General features: G+C 52.4%; 1 protein-coding gene across 5 annotated transcripts in view; it reads right to left on the bottom strand.

The window, feature by feature from the left end:
• Positions 1-362: 362 nt before the first annotated feature.
• CHST15 (carbohydrate sulfotransferase 15) overlaps positions 363-18,960 on the bottom strand; it is a 74,040-nt gene continuing 55,442 nt past the window's right edge. For all 5 annotated transcript variants that reach the window (XM_010952891.3, XM_074373438.1, XM_074373437.1 and 2 more), the window contains exons 6-8: positions 9,491-9,647; positions 4,445-4,592; positions 363-2,794 (exon numbers count right to left, since the gene is read on the bottom strand). In XM_010952891.3, coding sequence (XP_010951193.1) covers positions 2,604-2,794; positions 4,445-4,592; positions 9,491-9,647 — 496 coding nt within the window. In that variant the 3' untranslated portion in view covers positions 363-2,603. The remainder of the gene's footprint in view (positions 2,795-4,444; positions 4,593-9,490; positions 9,648-18,960) is intronic.

Raw genomic sequence — 18,960 nt, 5'->3', positions numbered from 1 at the left:
TGACATGCACCCAGTGACACCCGGGCTCTCACACGCCCAGCCCCCAGGGGCCAGGCAGCCGTGTAAACAAGGGAAGCAGTTACGTGACAGCAGCCTATCGGGAGCAGCAGGACTGCATCACCCGACCTTCAAATCTAAATGTCTGAAGACAACGTTCGGTCCGTCTGTGGGCAGGGACCTCGCTGCCCTCACATCCCAGCAGCCCCAGGAGGGCGTCTCTGGTAATGGCAGGCCCCCTGGTAGAGTGCAATGCTGGCAGGTGAGACACGGAACTACTGTGGTTCATTCGAGTGCAGGGGACCCGAGGGAGAGCCTTCCACGGGAGCCACGGCGACTTATGAGGAAGAGCGCGCACTCTGGGGTCCCGGTCACAGGGGTCCACATTTAATTATGTTAAATATTAATAAAAGTACAGCGTAACTGTGGTTCACTTAACATAACTTACACAACTAAGGGAGTACAATTTAATACAATCTGATACACAGCTTTGGGGACACAAAGGAACTTCAGTACCAGGTTGTGAGAAATGCTTCGTTTTGCTTTGGTTTGGGACGACAGGCTGGAGGTCGCCTGCTGGAAACGGCAGCTGCGCCGTCACTGGGAGTGGGGCCTCAAATGGGAGAGCGGAGGAACGCAAAGGCGACACACAGACAGACAGACAGCCCTTTGGAGAAAGGCCCCCGGAGAAACCGGGTCTGCATGGCACTGACTGGCACCAAGGGATGGGCCTGCGTCTATAAAAAGATTTGTATAATAAACCAAATAATATTGGAAATACGACTTCCAGTATCACTTCTGTAAGAAGCAGAATGACGCCGCATGTTGTTCACATGCCTAGGAGTGCGCGGGAAGAGCCCCGGTTGTGGTTACGGTCGGGGCGGAGGAGCAAACACGGGCTGCAAGTGACAAGCTACTTGGCAGAGAAGTAAATCCAGGAAGGGGCTGTGTCCCGAGCAGGGGAGGCCGTCAGCAACAGAACCGAAGGGGCCCGCTCGGAATCGCTCCCTCGCGCCGGCACACGCACCTGCCCTGCAAATAAATACGCACGCGCAAGCGATGCCTCCCCCCAGCACCCTGTGCTCAGGCCAGGGTTCCCTGCTGGCTGCTGCTCCGAGTGCCACAGCGGGAGGGAAGGCGGACTGTCCCTGAAAGCAGGTGTTCAGGACCACGGCTCCATCAGAAGCAGAAACAGCCTGGCCGTGCCAGGGAGAGCCCTCCGCTCGCTGTTGAATAGGCCGAGCACCGCACCTCTGACAGGGGAAAGACCACGGCGCCAGGGCCGGACAGCTGAGCAAACCCTCACGCCCATGAGCGGCGGCGGCTGGGCATGTAGGCATTGGCACTGTCTGACTGGTGCACCGCCAGGATCTCCACTTGAGCGCTCTGATCGGCAGGAAGCTTCCCTTGACAACGCTTGCACGCGAAGCTTGGTGGGGGTCCCGCCAGGGCCTCTGTGTGAGGAATGTGTTCACGCTTTCCCACCGTCTCCAGGAAATGGCAAGGCCTTTGGCCTGTTCGTCAGTAAACCAAGCAGCCAAGTGGCCCAGAAAGTTCTGTCAAGAACACAGCTCCTGGCATTCTCCTTCCGAATCCCAGCACACCCAAGCATACATAGCTTATGTGTTTCTGAATCAGGAAACCAGAATCTTGTAGTTCATCGAGTGAGGAATGACCTCTGGCCACACGTGGTGGAGAATGTGGGTAATAAGCTCGTTTGGGAAGAAGGCAGAGCAAACAGCCTGCTGCACCCACAGCTAAAACTTCCGAAGCCCTCAGTGTCTGAGGGCCTCAGGTGCGTGGCGCCTGGATGGTGCCTAGATTTCCCATCAACTCCTTCAAGTTGCTCAGTCTGGCATTAACAGCAAAGATTTCCCTTCCAATTTTAAACTGAATTTATATTCCAATTATAAACTGAAACAACTTTTGAGAAAACACCTAAAGGGGCAGAAAAGAGAGCTCTAGCTAGAGAAACACAGAAAGTGGTCTGTTTCAAACACGCTCGTCTTCTGTTAAACGTAAGTCAAGTCCACAAGGACAGACGGGGAGGAGGTCCAACCAAGACACAAACGTGCCGCCAAAATCTGACTTGGGTCTTTCTCCCTGGTTAAAGAGTGACATTAACAGGGTTTATATTTGAAGAGATGGAAGAGCTGACTTTGGGGTAAAAGGGAAAAAAAATAAAAGAGCTTCCATTCTCTGCCCAAATGAGGTTAGTGATCTGAACAGAGGGTTTCAAAACTCAGTGTGAAAAGTTCATCCCGGCCAGCCCCAGGGTGGGGCCTCCAGTGGATCCCAGACTCGGTGCTTCCCTCTCGGCACCGAGCCCAGTGCCTGCCGGCCTCATCCCAGAGCTCAGTCTCTCTTGGAGCAGAAGGGGACCCTTTCCTGAGTGGAATCTCCAACAGTCTCCATCTGAGACTCGGTGAAGGGACCATTGCTGGGCTGTTTAACATCACAAACGAGATTTTGAAACGGTTTCCATACACAGGTGCCTGGGGAGGGGATTTCTCCAAGCTCTAAGCAAAAAGGATCCCCACCAAGAGAGATTTCAAATCATGGAAATAACGGAAACCCGGCCTGAGCCGGCAGCGGGCCCTCGGCCCTCACGTCTTCTTCCACAAGAACGCCTCGTCGGCGAGAACCCGCGCCAGCTGTGTGTTGAAGGGCCCGTAGAAGTCCTGCAGGATCCTCTGTGTGACCGGCCACATGGGCCCCAGGTTCCGGTCCTCCGGACGCCGCGCGTTGGACGCGGGGCTCTTGGTCATCAAGGCCTCTTGCTTCTCACTTAAGGGCCCTGGAATACGAACAAAAGACCCCATGAGGCAGGAGGCAAAAGAAACTTTCAGAAAATCCCAGCCATGCTTTCTGTTGAGACAGGAGCTTCCTGAAGAATGTGTTCAGAGATCAAAATTCTTTGGCTGGAACCATTTCGGAGTTGCTGAGGGTGGAAGGTAGAAATTCCAGTAAGAAATGGCAGAGCTCCTGGGGCCTGAGGTTTTACATCCACCCTTGGGAGCACAGCTGGGACTTGGGACGCAGCCTCACCTGTGCCTCTCACCTCCTGGTTTCATTTCCAACTGCCTGTAAAGGGGGCCAGCCTGTCCTTGGATAACCGTGCGACCTGCCAGATAGTCCACGCACTTAGATTTTGCCTGCTAACCAGCCCACTAGAATTCTGCCATTTCTGCTGTGGGCCACTGATGCAAAGGGTCCCGATGCGGGGCCATATTTTACCGTGTTGTGCTGTGAGGTGGCCTGCGGGTGGGGAGTTCACCACTGGCTGAACCTCCACCTGCAGCAGGAAGATCAGTGGGGAGAGGCCTGGGAGAGGCTAGGTGCCACCCCGACCCTAGCCCTCACGACCACGAGCCTCTCATTGGCTTAACCCACAGGATCGCTGCCTCTTTGCCTATGGCCCCCAGAGTCAGGCTAAAGTCCTGTAAAACTATATCCCAGTTTCCTTGGGTTCTGTGAAATAGGACAGAGCTGGCCTTACTGTTCATCCTAGGGACTACAGACAAACTCATTAATGCCACAGCATCTACAGTGGCCAAATCAAAGAAAAATGGTTCTCAGCTTTAAAAGGCAAAAGTAATCATACTCCATCACATTGCCAGCTCTCCAAGAAAAGGAGAAAGAAAATCAAATGACAAAAGGGTCCTGATTCCTAGTGGTGAGCAAATAGATTTCAGGAAATATTCAATTAACAAAATTCCCAGGCGAGATCATCAGGCAGGGCGGCAGGAGGTGCCCCAGGAGGAAAGCAAATCCAGCTTCAGCCTCGCAAGCCGTCCCAGGTGCCGACCACGGGGCCGCACCCTGCACCTGAACGCACACCTCTACCAGCCGTCACCGTGGCCGGCAACTCGGCCTGTGGCCACAAAGTACCACTTGGGACTTGGGGGTGGCATCCTCTGGCTGGGGGCAGGCTCCCCCTCCCCAGAGGCCCCGGAGCCACAACCAGCAGCCCAAATCCAGCCACACGGCTCTGCCTCCAAAGGTCCCCAGCAAAGCACTGACCTGTCCATCCCCTCCTCCAGGCCCTGTGGTCTCTGCAAAACTGTTCCAGCTGCCCAGACCCCCTTTCCATCCTCAAGGCAGAGCTCACACCCTTCCTTCCACAATTCTTTCAGCAGCTGAGACCCGAAGTTGTGTGTATGGACCTCCTGTGAGGACGCTAACTTCCCCGCACGTCATTCTATCGGTTACTCAGTTCCTCAACCCTTGGCTTCCTCCGCTCCCAGACGAGAGGCTATCTCTTCCTCCCCCGAGACTCCTTGTCACACCGGGCACGAGGCCCTGTGCGCAGCTGGTGCTTGACAAATAGGCACTGAACTGGCCTCCCAGCTCGGCCCCACCCTCCCCAGCTCAGGGAGTCTGCGAGTGACTCAGTGTCCCCGCAGCTCCAGCCCTGCTCTGTGGGTCTCCAGTGAGACATTCATACCGAGGTTGAGAAACTGGAAGACTCTGTGCATGGTGTACTTGACGTTGGAGGCGTGGTCTTCCAGGCGAAGAATGAGGAACTGTTCTTTATTAAAAACAGTGAGCCAGTCCAGGAGATACACAGCATACAGCCCAACCTGGAGCCTCACCTAGGACCAAAGAAGAAGGCAGGCGTTATTTCAGAAGCAATTCCTCCAACACCTTAAGGCACTTTTCCAAAAGCGTCATGGCACATCATTATAAACCAACACTGAAGAGGTGTCCTCGCAAATAGCCTCCTTCAGAAGTTGGATTTTAAATGCTGTGCATTCCTCCTTCTACATGAACCCCTACAAAGGAGTCCCACACTCAGGGTCCCACCTAATCCTCAGGACAACCCTGCAGGTAGCTCCATGACACTTCACAGTGAGGGCTCAGGTGAAGGGAGAGGCCAGGTTACACCCACCAACGGTGCCAATGGTCTTTGCACAATATCCTGGCTGCCTCTGCTCCTAATGCCCAGCGCACAACAGCCGTGAGAAACAGCTACAAATGCCCTAGCAAAAAGCCACAAGAGGGAACCGCCAGTGCCTGGCGCCACACGGATGTCCGTGACCTTGAATGTGTATGCACATGCGAATACAAGCAGCATTGTATGAAGCCGCTCCCCCCACCTACATGTTGGGCGTCCTCATGTTCTCCAGGCTCCTTCTCTCATGTCAAACTGCGAGCTTGTGTGGTGAAGACTTATCCACACCCAGAGAGAGGTCTGGCCTTCGTCCCCAGCTCCTGGGAGGTGACCTCTAGGCCACCTGGAATGTCCTGCCTGACAACAGTGTCTTGCCTGCCCAGGGTGTCTGGCCACTGGACAGTCGAACAGTGTGAGCTACTCTGGGCCACGCAGTACCAGCCTGACCTCCAGGAGGACTGGACAGTAAAGGTCAGCCCAGGCGGCCAGCAGCTGATTGAGCCCCAAGAAACACTCCAGACACCGGCGGCCTGGGTGAGCTTCCCTGGGGGGGGAATATTCCAAGTGTATTGTCACGTGCACTGCTTCCCTCGGCTGATTCCCAGCTGCGCCCTTTCCCTGTTGTAAATCCTGACCCCGAGTGTAGCTGCTATCCGTGTGTTCTGTGATTCCTTCTAGTGAATTACTGCACCTGAGACTGGTTTGGGGGACGCCTCCCCAACTTGCAGATGGTGTCAGAAGGGAGAGCGGGCTTGGGGACTGTTCCCTGTAACATCACAGTTGGCTCTTAACTCTTGGCAAAGCTCCAAGATAAAACGGGCCCTTCCCCTTCCGTCCTGAGGCCCCCTTTCCCAGGGCCCCCACCCCCACGCGCTCAGGGCCCCTGCACTGTGTCCTGCCTCCGGCTCTGCCTTGCTGTGTCTTCCTGAAAGCTTCTCATCCCTTCTTTTCTCATCTCTTTGTTCAGGCCACATCAGCGCCTGCCTGGCACTGTCACAGCCTGACTAGTGCCCCCATCTCTAGTCCTGAGTGTGAGCTTCCCAAACCAATGGCCTGGTCACGGCCGGCCTGCGCTCCAGGCCTGACCCAGCTCTCCACGAGTGCAAAGTCCTTTGTCTGGCTTGACTCCCAGCCCACCCCTCCCACTAGAGCACCTCCCAGCGCCCAGTCTCAGTTCCTTAAGCAGACACTTTCACAATCTATTTCCTGCCCTTCCCAGTGTGACCTTGAGCTGCTCCAGGGCAGGGACCAGTCTCTCCCATCATCACAGCCACGCAAGGCTGTGCGCCCGGCACTTGTATTTTCTTGGGGGGAACCACTGAACACAGCAGTAACAATGGGACAGTGAAACGCTTGACAAATATGTACAGGCACTAACTAGTCTCGTCTTTTCGCTATTCTGTTTCCATTTCATTATTTTTCTAATCGTGTGGGAGGCTGTGGAGGAAGAAAAGTAGTTAAAGGGGAGAAGCTGTCTCCGAAATTCATTAGCTGCCTCCAGCCCCCAGGTTGTTGCCACCTTAGACACCAGCTCGGAAAGGGACCTCAAGCTGGGCCAAAGCTAGAGAGAAAATGAGTACCCGCCAGCCTCTAAAAAATTCATGTGCCACCTCCAACACAGACAAACCCCTGTGAGAACGTCTTCTTGTTAAGTCAGGGACCTCGCAGGGCTTTTTAATTCTCCATGAGCCTCGCAGGCCGGCCCCTCCCTGGGAGGACCAGCCTGATGAGGTTCATCTCTTTCAGAGAACCGCCTTTGCTACTGAGAACCTTCTAGAAGGCAAGGATCTGGGTGTCTGTGGCAGGATGAAGGGGTTTTGAAGTAGCCGCCGTCATCCCTGCACCTGGCCATGGGTGACAGTATTTCCCTGAAAGCGTGTCTGTGCCATCCTCGGAAGAGCCCCCTCCCCTGCCCAAGGGAGGACCAAGTCCTGCTGGCCCTGGCCTCCCCGTAGCAGAGCTGTCCCTCACAGAGGGGCTGGTCCAGGCAGGGAGGGGCCATCGGGGGCAGGGAACAAACCTGAGAGGGCTCTGCAGGGGAAGGCGGGGAGTCCTCCCAGGCACAGGCTGCTTCCCACAAGGGCGGGCTCTGCTGTCCCCCAGAACACTCCCTCCTCCGGCTCCCTCAACCCCCCCACCCCCACCCCAGTCAAGGGAAGTGCTGGTCACCTCCAGTGACAGTTTCTGGTGCATGCAGCATGACTACCACAACTGCACACCATTAAGACAAACCCAAGACAGGCCCACTCAACACTTTTTCCTCATATTTCCCCATATCAGCCGGAGAATCCAAGTGGAACAAGCATGAAGAGGGTATTTAGGGGAAGTGCCCAATACATTTAAAATGTAAAACCATCAGAGCTGAGAGAAGTCTTTGAGGTTATCGGCTCCAGCGAACTCTGAATGGAAAACCAGAGGCCCAGGGAGGGGCCGGAGCCTGCCCAGGGTCAGCTGAGAGCACCCGCCAGAGCCTGGTCCCGAAACCAGTGCCTTGCACTCGGGGCCCATCCCCCTACACTGGGAAACAAGCAAGAAGCCAGAACAGGATTCCCCCTGAAAGCACCTCACCAAACCTCTCTGCTCCCCATTAGGAATTCGGTTGGAGCCTCTCCACTAGTTCCACAAACTCCTCATTCATTCATTAATTCATTCATTCATTCTGCAAACAATCCAGTGCATCCTGCACGCCAGGTATCCTGCTAAGCAATGGAGATGCGTTGCTATGTAACAGACATGACCCCCGGCCACAGGGAGCCGGAGACAGAGCTAAACCGGTAAAGAAACAACGATCTGTAATCGCCAGTTGTGACGCACGCTGTGAAGATGGAGAGAGAACAGGTCAGATTAAAGCAAGCCTGGAAGGATGAGGGGCCCTGCAGCAACCGGGAGAAGCAGGTCCCAGGGAGGAGAGTGTGAAAGGCTCAGAACCGGGCTTCTCCAACCTGAGCACACAACACGCCCACACAACACACAAACCCGGTGGGCTTTTAAATAGACTGAGGGGTCCACCGACAAAGTTCCCGATTCTGGGGTCTGGGGCTGGACCTGAGAGTTAACATTCCTGACAAGTTCCGAGGGACGCTGATGCTCTTCGTCCAGGGACCACAGTTTGCAAACCTGTGCTCTGAGGCAAGAGGTGGTCCAGCTGAGGACCTACAGGACAGAGTGTGGCTGCAGAGCAGCGATGGGGAGGGAGGCAGGGGAGGCAGCTGAGAGGAGATGGAGAGGTGGGGGGGCTGGTCTGCACTCAGGTGCCGCAGAAGGCAGTGAGTGAACAGAAGGCAGAGAAGAAATCTACGGTTCTCCTGTTAAGACACCATGTAAGCTCAAGTCCTAACCACCCCTCTGAGTTACTCATCGCTGAGTGCTCCCGGGTGGGTGTGCATACACGTGTTCATAAACCTCTGTTTGCTTTTCTCGCGTTTATCTTTCATCAGTCTAATTTATGGGGCCCCAGCCAACGAACCTAAGATGGGTAGACGAAAGGATGATTTTCTCCTTCCCTACATGTGAATGAACTATCACTCACCTTACCATGGCCTGGTAAAGCCGTGTTATCACCGTTTTATAATAAGCAACTGAGTCTCAGAGAAACTAAGGTAACTACCCAGAGTCACCCAGCTAGTAGCTGCTGGAGTGGGAACTGAACCCACCACTGTCTGGCTCCAAAGGCCACTTCTTCCACCCCACACCCCGGGCCCGGATTCTGTGTTGATCTGTGCCTTTGTTTGCATCCTCCCTGCTAACTGTAAACTCCAGTAAGACAGCCTGGGATCCCACCTGCTGCCTCTGCACTTCCTGCCAGATTAGATGGCCTAGATGACAAGGAATAGGGAGTGAGCCCTCTTGACTTTGAACCCTACCGCACCTTGGGGGTCCCGAGCCTCCACCTCAGACAGATCTCACCACGTGGCATGCTCAGGAGAGCAAGGCTGTGAACCACACCTGGGGGCAGGTGACAGTATTAGCTTCGCTGAAGGTGGTTTACCCACTGCACAAACCTGCTGAAAAGGCACTTACGACAACCTCGGGCTCTGTGCAGCGGAAAACCATTCCTTAGCTAAACCGTGTTGAATTCATTAGTCACAGCTTCTTTTGCATAAAAAGAGGGCAAGAGATGTATAACTATATTCCTGAAGGCAAACGAGAGCAAAGAAAAAAAAGGATCAATGGAAAATATTTTTCCATTAAGACCCCATCAGAGAAGCACTGAAAGTCACTGGTGGGTAATTTTCCCACCATCGGAGAGAACGCTCTTAAGACAGGGAGTTGGGTCTTCACGCCTGCCAATCTTAATTGCAGGGTGTGTTTTCCAAGCCTCACTAAATAGTATCTTCCCAAATGCGCCCTCATTCTTTTGTGGAAGGAGGAGAGAGCGTAGTAACTGGGCAATCGACAGCGAAGAAAGCAGGGAGCTGGCTGAAAGGGCCCATCAGCTTTTAGAGTTTTTACATCCATGAATATTTGTTTTTCATTAGCCTTGGCACAAAGGCATGGGGAGAGGCATTTGCACATTAAAACGCTTCTCTGTTTATATGCTAAAATCCCGATCCACGATGCATAATAACCCCCAAGCGGGCGGGCCGGCGGGCTGCGCACCGGCATGGCGTTGTTGAGGGTGTTGTTGTAGACGCAGGCGCGCAGTGAATAATCCAGCATGCAATTTTCAAACAGCTGCAGAGCTTCTGTCACTTTTTCATGGAAGTCATCTGCAGATTTATTCGAACTTGCAAAGTAGAGATAGTCTGAGTACAACCTGTGAATAAAACAAATAGATATTTTTACCGCCGTGAATGTGAAATCACGCCCTTCGAGTGACGATGGAAATCAACAAGCAATTACGTTATCTAGTTTGGTTCATTAAAACACCACCATTCCTCTCGTTCCCTGGCAGACCAGCCACTTCCCCACCAACCCTGACACCTCCCCACCCTTCACAGGGCTACCCCTGCTCTCCTGGACTCAGATACGTCTACACTGGCCCCAGACAAGCCACTGGTAGTCCCTTTTTATTTTTTTAGTTCTTTTTGCTTTCATAGTAACAGTGAGCTTCAAAACAACACCAGATTACAAGGATCATACAACAGCAAAAAGAGACCATGAAAATTTTATGCTCCTTCCGGTTCCTTCCTGCTCTACTGGAGAGAAAATAACAATAACATCTGTCGCCCTCGCAGGGTTACGATCCTGCACGGATTTCCCAGCCCTTTCCACAGCCGTTCAGAACATTAAAACAAAATCATGAAATGTATCTGTCTAAAATGGTAAGGACCTACTTTTTAACACAACGTAAAAATACTCCCACATATGCAGGCAGACACCTGTAGGCCTTCATGTGTGTCCACACATGTAGATCCATTCACACAGACCCTACCACACGTATGCAACAGTGTTTTCACACAGTTGACAGCGTCTCTCTTTGACCAAACTGTACTCAGGCTTCTCTGAAATTTCTCCCCAACTCCACCTTGACTTTTAGACTTCCTTGTCTTTGTATCGCCCAGTTTTAGTAAGAATCCTGCTAGGTCGTTAGGCCAGAATCCCCCCTCACCCCTGATGTTTCCTCCTAGTAACTTTCCATCCACTGACCCACACTCTCCCTTGGCTATAAATTCCCCCTTTTCCTTGCTGTATTTGGAGCTGAACTCAGTCTCATTCCTCTACTGCAAGACCCCATCATAGTGGTCCTTACACCTACTGCTATATGTGGGGCCAACTGACATCCTTCAAAGTCCAATGAGCTCCATTCCTGGGCTCGCAGATGTCTGCCTGCCATCCCTCCACAAATAAAGTCCATTCTTTACGGCATGTTTGCCCGAACAAACTAATAGCCCTAGGGAATACCTAATCTCACAATAGCTCAGGCTGGCTTGGTTCAGCCACCTTATCAGAATCATAAACCCCACAGCCCTTTCGTGGACCCTAAACCTCTTCCTTTACCCACAACCAATCAAACACTTGCATGGTACCTGATGTGACCCTTCCTAATAAAAGACCCCAACAACCCACCCTTCGGGCTCACACAGGTGCCTCTTGTCCGTGTGGCCTGCTGTTGTCTGTGGCAGTGCACCTGTTAAACCCCTTTTCTATTTTCATCCTTTGTCTTTGGTAAATTCTTCTACTGCCCATAACACGGGCCATTTGTGTCTCACAACACTTTCTGAATAGTCTGCCTTTTACCACCCTTTAACACTTACCAGAATAATTTTCTTTCTCTTTTTCTAACAAATCCTCTGCAAATATATTTTATTGGACTTTCAACACTACAAGTCACTTTTTTACATGGGATAATTCTTTTCTTATACCACCAAAATAAACAAAAAGTAAATCAAAACAAGTTATAACATTGTAATAAGCACACTGTTCTTGTAAAGTCCACGGCCCCAATTTCCACCATGGTCCTAACTTACAGTTCTACTCCCCAGAGGTGACATTTGTTATCTATCTTTCTAGAAATTCTTGGTGCATACTTAAACATATCTGCATATTTTATATTTTTTTAAAAACATGGGTGTATCAGATTTTATCAGATAGGATAAGATAAAATATTATTGCAGGACCCTGTGCCCCACCCCCGCCAACCCCTGCGTCTTGCTTACAGAAATGCTGACGTCCCCCAGGTCTCCCTGAGTCACACAAGAGCAGGCTCAAGTAGCTGATGAGGACAAGCCTGCAGGCACTGGGGGATGGCGATGGCTCTGACCACCCATCTCAATGATGAACTGAGTTATCCCTTCCATTCCCTTTAAACCTTTCATGGCTGAACAGAATCTTCAGAGATGGGTTTTGGGAGGGGGGGGGATGCTGGGTCCACCAGATTGCAGGCATTCTGATTAAAAGCAACTTTCCTGTTTTGGTACCAAGGCTGTTGCCCCCAGGATCATACCCCTGCCCCTCCCTCAAATAAAAACCAATTACTCTTATCTAAGTCTCAGGAGGCAGTGGCAGAGAAGAAACAAGAACTGGTTAGAACTGATGGAGCCCAAGATGGTGGAGGATTTGACTTCTAGTGGACTTGAGCCCCATTATATGCTCGTTGTAATGTATTAGCTGCTAATGACATGCCCACCAGCGCCATGACAGTTGACGGTTGCCATGACAACAACCGGAAAAGCCCATACAAGGACTGATTGGTTCCATAATACCCGGAAGGAGAACATGATGACAGAGCCTCTCTTAAAAACCCACGTGGCAGGACTGGGTCTGGAGCTATCTCTACTGCCCATCTTGGCTGACTGCTTCCTGCTCAAGTCCTTCTCCTTCCTTTTCCTCTTTTGAGAAATAAAGCAGCTTTTTTTTTTTTTTTTCCACTTTGTCTCTCTGTCTCTACTGAGAATTCTTTCACAGTCAGTGGCAAGGGCTCACACTTTGGTGGGCTTCCTAATTTGGAGGTCTCGCTATCCACTGACATTATCATGGCACTTTTCTAATTACTTGATTTGGGGGAATTTTGAGCATCCATAAAATGGATCAGGTAGTACACACACCGCAGCCTAATATAAACACTATTCCATTGTTACTCGTAATTTTTTTTCTTTAACAGAACTTACCCGTTTTGAGTTTCCTGCACCTTTTCCTCCTGTGTTTTTGCTGGCAGAGAAGATAAGCCTGTCTCTCCTTGGTTTTCAAAAATCCCCTTCTTCTTGTGCACATCTCCTGGGGACCCCCACTGCTCTGCCCAACACCCTTCCCTCACTCACAACACCCATTTGCCCCTGGAAACTGGGCTGATGCAGGCTGGCCCCCGGCTCTGTTTCTCTCTCCTCTCAGCTCCATCCTTATTCCCATCTGGCTTTCCTCTTTCCAGCAAAGTCAATTCAGCAAATTTTATTACGTATCCATATGTCTGGAGATTTTAGATATGCACCGCTGACTGCACCCAGGGTCCTGCCTGGGGCATTGGCCACACTCCCTCCTGCAGAGACCACAGTGACCTTGACGCCCAGGTCAACTGCAAACGCCCCTTCTCAGGCACCCCTCTCCTCTCATTATAGTAAGATATAATGTAGTAAGATCCAAAGATTTCCCAACAACAAGAGCAGTGCTGCTTAGGGACCAGATCTTCTTCCCCTCCAGCTCTTGGCATGGTGTCTTCTGCGCGGCCTTTTAAGAAACGACCCACTGCCAGCATCCACAGAGGAGCCAGCGTCCACAGAGGACACCTCTGAGAAGTCTTGAGATGTTTGGGATCTGCTCACAGATTGCCTAGAATCCGCACACACGCTGGAAAGGAATGTTCTGTACAACTCAGCCTGGCCAGCCAAACTCTGCAAAAGGACTTGCTTCAAGACTAGTCCTTACAGGTACTCAGGGACTGGCAAGTAGATCCTCCCCCGGAAACGTGGTCACCCGAATACAGGACCCGGGATGACGCTACATTTGTCTACTGCAGGCGTCCCCCCCCCCACATCAGCTGTGCCGTTTTCCCTCTTCAAACATAGGACATCGGTTGTGACTGAAACATGGCATCTATCACCACAGGGTCAGTCGTAGTACAATCTAAACGCTGATGGATAAACACCAAAATCAGATTTGCAGGGATCTCAAAGTGCAGTTGAGCCGGACGCAACAAGGGGCACCTTGTGGCAACGGGTCTGAAGGGGGCCCTTCCTGGCTCATACATCTTCTATGAGTGTTGGTGACACTACAGCTCTGCCCAGGAAAGATGTCCATAGAAAGTAACCGACGCCTCTGAAACTGTCATCAAAACCCGTACTTCAGTTAGCCCAAGTCCAGGGCCTTTACCAAGGACTGCAAAGAACTATGCACGTCCGTTGGTAGAACCGGAATTACATCACATGAACCACCACCTGAAAACCCAACCAGCAGCTCAAGCTTTCCATGCTGAGTTTATTTTGTGGTAATAACACCTCTTGTAAACGTTTGGCTCATAAATAAAACAAGAGCCTCTATAGCTGGCTTAATTTTAAATACAAAGCAACTTCACAGAGAACTTGCTGACGCCACGCGATTCTTTAGAGATCAAGAAGTAATTCCAGGGGACAAACTGACACGTGTCCAGTGGTCTAAACAGGCCAGCCCAGGTCTACCCAGGAGAAAATACTGATTTTCATCTTTTTGGGGTGCAAGGAAATGAACTCAGGACCCCACCTTCTATGAACCAGGTTCATGGCCTTTAGAACCAGGCCAGGCCCATCTCCTTGGCAGGGTGAGGATTTCCCTGGCCCCTCAGTCCCCTAGGGACATAGAACGGGTGGTGGGCTTCCCTAGAGCCCACACACATGCTGGGATGCAAACTCAGGATGCATTAATAGAGGTATGGCACTGAGGATGTGGAAGGGTGTTGCTCTGCTCCAGCCTGGGAGGTCAGAGCCCCACAGACCACTTGCCTTCAGTGCTGGATACCAAACAGTGAGGGAGAAGGAGCTGTTCCATCAGAAGAAGCAGGAAGGACACCAGCTTCAATGGCTACAAGGCTATTCAGAACTGGGAGAAGTCATGTCCCATACTCCCAAATGACTGGCCACTGGGCAGAAGGTTCAGGAAGAAAGACTGGTTTGATACAAGGGAAAATTTCTCCAGCTGGGGCAGTCCAGCATTGTGTGAGCAGCCCTGGTGGCAGGAGCAGTCAAGGCTGGAGGGGTTGAGGCCTCCTTGGCTGGGTGAGGACCAGCTGACCCTGACCCCCAGCCAGCCGAGTTTTGCTGCTGTCAAATCCCCTCCTACTGCACTACTTCATCTTCTGACTCTCAAACCATCCCAAACAGATGGGTGTTACATTTGGCTAGGATGGTTTCCAACAGCAATTCCAAATATAAGTCCAAATACATTCCTGGCCTTCTGCGCTGCAGTTACTTTAGAAGACTGCTGGGGCGGCCCCAGGACGGTGGGCTTGTGCTCAGGGAGGTAAGGAGGGGTCCCGGGACCCCAGCACTGCTGGGAAGGGGAGTGGGAGTAGATATGGTAGAGATCTCCCTCAACCTGGTGCCTCTGGAAGGGATCACGTCTCTTCCCATGGGGACAGAGGAGTGGCCATCAGTAAGCTTGAAGGTCTCACCATGTAAAATCTGGACGGTTACCCCAAGGTCACAGCTGAATTCACTCAACAAAGCTGGGTACCGCTCTGAGCCTCAGTGAGCAGTGGTCGGTGGACCAATCATCATGAAAACAGAGGCTGCCACCATCCTGTGAGCCTCTCCTCCAGGCCAGGCTCACCTGAGTGCTGCACAGGTCCAGCTCCCAGAATCCTCTCGGCAGCCACCCTGCGTGTGGCAGCTCGTGGCTACCAAGGGCTGCCCTCACCAGGCCTGGAGCAGGTACCGCACATATATTCTCTTTCCGTGTTCACAGCCACCCTTTGAGATGCACGCTGACTGTCATCACTGGTCTTCCGGAACTTTCCAAGATCATGTGGCCCAGGAGGCCTCAGGGTTGGCCCCAAACAAACCCAGGCCTGCCTGACCCCAAAGCCCACTGACCCAATAAAACATGACCCCTCGCCTCATCATTCCGGGATGGAGGCAAATCAGGAGCTGAAGAGAGTGGGGTACTACTAGCCATCGGAGCCGATGGTTTGGGAGTTTTGTTGGTTTTGAAGTTTTTATTATTTTAGCTGCAGAGAGATTTAGAAGCAAAAGTCAATTCTGTTACAGAGCAACTTACTAAGTTACGAGAGACTGAAAAGCAATTACACGTGCAACAGAGCAGCAAACACACATTCAGGGTAAACAGGAGGTGCTGCACTGGCACCATCAGGAAAAGCAGATGTGTTACGGAACGCGGTGCTGGACACCTCAAAATCACATCAACAACAAACAGGTGTTCGTTCAGGTGTCTGTCACAGTTTCAGTCCACACCGTGTGGTCTTTCATCACTTGAATAAGCTAATACGCACTGGTCGCTGCAAACAGCTCATTCGGTTTTACCAGCTCAGCTCTGAAATGACGGTGTATCTGTCGATTGGCCTTCCCACTCCGTGGGGGCTCTGGACGTTCTAGCTCAAACATCGCTAGTCTGGTGAGTCTGCCCCCTGTGGCTGGTTTCTCCTCCCTTTGTAACGTTTTTCTTCATACCATTTTTAAATCGAAATACAATCCACACATTGTAAAATTCACCAAACGTGAACAATTCGGTAGTTTTTGGTATACTCACAAAGTTGTGCCACCACCAGCACTATCTGATTCCAGAACATTTTCATTACGCCTAAGGGACTGATGGTTTTAACCTGTCAGTCCCCAGAGGGGCCGCATCAGAAGTCACTCAGGTCCCCCAGCCCGAAAGGCTCACGAAAGCAGGCGCCTCAGCGTCAGGCGCACCCAGTCACGTGTGGGCTGTCGGAGGCCTGGAGCTGCACTTCTCTGCCCGCTACTGCTCACCCATCGGACTGAGAGCCGTGCTTGGAGGAAAGACCCAGACAGACGACGAAGCTGAGGACGGCTGGGAGCGGCTGATCGCTCCTGGGCTGGCGCACCCCAGGCCACGCTGGTCCCAGCCTCACTGTGCTCCCAACGCTCCCGCCACTTGGCTTCTCGGTGACACGTGTAAACAGTCACATTCTATCAACCAGCAGCCCCCAAGAGCACAGGGTTCTGCGACACCTGGAGGGTTGCATGCATGTGATTACCAAAGTGACAGCCAGAGCAGAGCGTCACTACTCTCCATTTGCCGGCATCCAGACCCACGTCAGTGATCAGTAACTTCCCGACCTCTGATACGGTGTCATCAGTAATGATTATACACACACACACACACACACACACACACACGCACACGCACACACACATACACACATCTCTTCCTACAGGGCAAAAAGCCACGCAGTGCAGCTGGGAAGGAGGCCCTTCCGTCCACTGAACTACAAACCGTGACACATCAGCACAAGGAGCAATGAAGCAGGACTGGCCAGGCCTGCTTATTTGGAGGAAATATCTAGAGTCACCTCAGGCTGTACCTGTGGGTGACAATGACAAGGCTTACTTTCCACCAGAGAAGCCCACTCAGGTCTACGCCTAAAAGGGTCCACAGGGATGCAAAGCTCCTGGTTCTCTGGGGCCACCTGGGCTGGGTCTTCTCTCCCCCTTGAGCACGAGCAGCGTTCTGGGTCCATCTCCGTTTCTCCCTGAGCATCCAACCGTGGATCCTTGGTGAATGACCATGCATGGAGGCAATGCCAAGCACGCCCTCTAGCTACAGGCCCGGGATGGCTTACAAGGCACTTTCACATGAGGCCCCGGGGATCCCGGTACCAAGCGTCTCTACAGGTGAGAAGAGGCAGGCACGCATAGGGTGGGCGAGCTCTCCCTGATTAAGGCAGCAAAGCCAGGCCGAGATCTCCAGGTGGGCCCCACTGCAGAGCGATGGCCACTACCCTCCAGGCTGGCCAGTCTGTGACATCCTCCCTAGTCAGCCGCCGCACTCACAGGAGGCGAGGTCCCTGAACTCCCACTGGTGCTCAGGGCCCCATCCCTTCTCATCTCTGCAGGCTGAGAAACAGCAGCCTCTTCTTCCCCGTGTTCCTCACCACCCAGAACCGCCCTCTGCAAACAACCCCTGTGGGAATACTCAGGACTGCCAATGACTTTGTAAACATTTCCCAAAAAAATAAACAGTGTTAAACACAGGCGTTTTCAGCAGGATGGTTTTTCTCCCGCCAGTAACAAGATGTGCCTCCCTCAAAGCCGTCATTCCTGAGCGGCCTTCAGAGCACATGCTCAGACAGGCCCCCACTGCCCTGCCAGCTCCCCGCTGTCCTGGGCGGCTCACAGGGCAGCCCGATGAAGGTGACCGTGTGTCACTTTTAGGGCCCATACAAAGTGTGTCAGTGACACCCGGACTGGCAGCTTCTGAGAAGCAAAATGCCTGAATGCACCGGGAAGTTAACAAGCAGCTTCGGACATTCCGCTAAGTCTTCCTTGAGACCAATGCTTACACTTCTTCATCCCCCAAGGTCTTAAAGGGGAAAAAGTGAGAGCAAGAGCTGCAGGGAGGGCGGAGGGACCGGAGACAGACCCGCGGCTGTTGTCACGACCTTCATACTCCAACGGCCTTTCTCCCGCTCCATCTCTTGCCCACAGGGGAGCGCTCCCAACTTCCCTTTGAGATAGTTTACATTAATAATCCATCTGTCAACGCAGAGGAACAGCCTGCTTTTCAGTCCTTGTGCAAATCTGTTACAGAGAACACAAGGCACAGCCTTGGAGTGCCAGAGCGCCTCTCCTGCCTGAGAACATGTCTCTGGCACTGAATCGGAGCTTCCAGCAACCTGGAGAAGTTGGGCTTTTTCGAGATTTTCAGCGTTGGCTGAGCAGCAAGAGAGACTCTCATCTGGAGTCAGAGGTCCATGGCAATTCAAAAGCATCAATCCGGCTCACAAGCTGGTTACTGCCCCGGGTCAGTACCTGGCTCTCATTAACATGGGGATACGTGAATGAGCCAAGTCCAGGCTTAGGCACCTACACAAACCGACATCCTCACTGCTCACAGAACTCCGCAAACGTGGGGAGTCATCCTGCTGATGGCTCACAGTTCCATCCCACCACTGAAAAGACCCGCCCCACCCAAGGTTAACCCTCCCCAGGGCAGACACAGCCAGTGACTGGTGGGAGGGAGATGCCTCGCAGAAGGGCCATGCCAGCTGCACAGCTCCCGGTGAGGTTGGCTAAGACCTCCGCTGCGAAGTCATCACAGTGCTCTCCCTCTGTCTGTCCATCCCACCTGCTGCCCCTCACAAAGGTTGTCCTGAGAGCACTCCCTATAAACCTCCTGCATCAAAATGCTGCCTCAGAGTCTGCATCCCAGTAACTGACCTATGACAGAGGTGAACAGCTTGGATCCTCAGTCAGACCAGACTGAGACCAACAGAATCTCAGTGTGGCCACTCACCAGGTGATGGTGGCTAGGTGACTTAACCCCACTGAGCCCACACACCTCATCTGAGCCCACAGCCCTCTCACCTGCTTGCCAAGTTCAAAGGAGGCAATGCCTGAAAAAGGCTTAGCACAGAGTCAGGCTGGAGTACGTGCTCAATAAATATGAGGTCCTTTCCATAGACGGAGACTCCAGGAGGGCAGACAGGAGGGGCTCTGCTCTCTAACATGTGCACTGCCTCC

Source organism: Camelus bactrianus, chromosome 11, assembly GCF_048773025.1.
Source record: "Camelus bactrianus isolate YW-2024 breed Bactrian camel chromosome 11, ASM4877302v1, whole genome shotgun sequence".
NCBI lineage: Eukaryota > Metazoa > Chordata > Mammalia > Artiodactyla > Camelidae > Camelus > Camelus bactrianus.
Note: the sequence above shows the minus strand (reverse complement) of the source record. Positions and strands in the feature narration are given on the sequence as shown.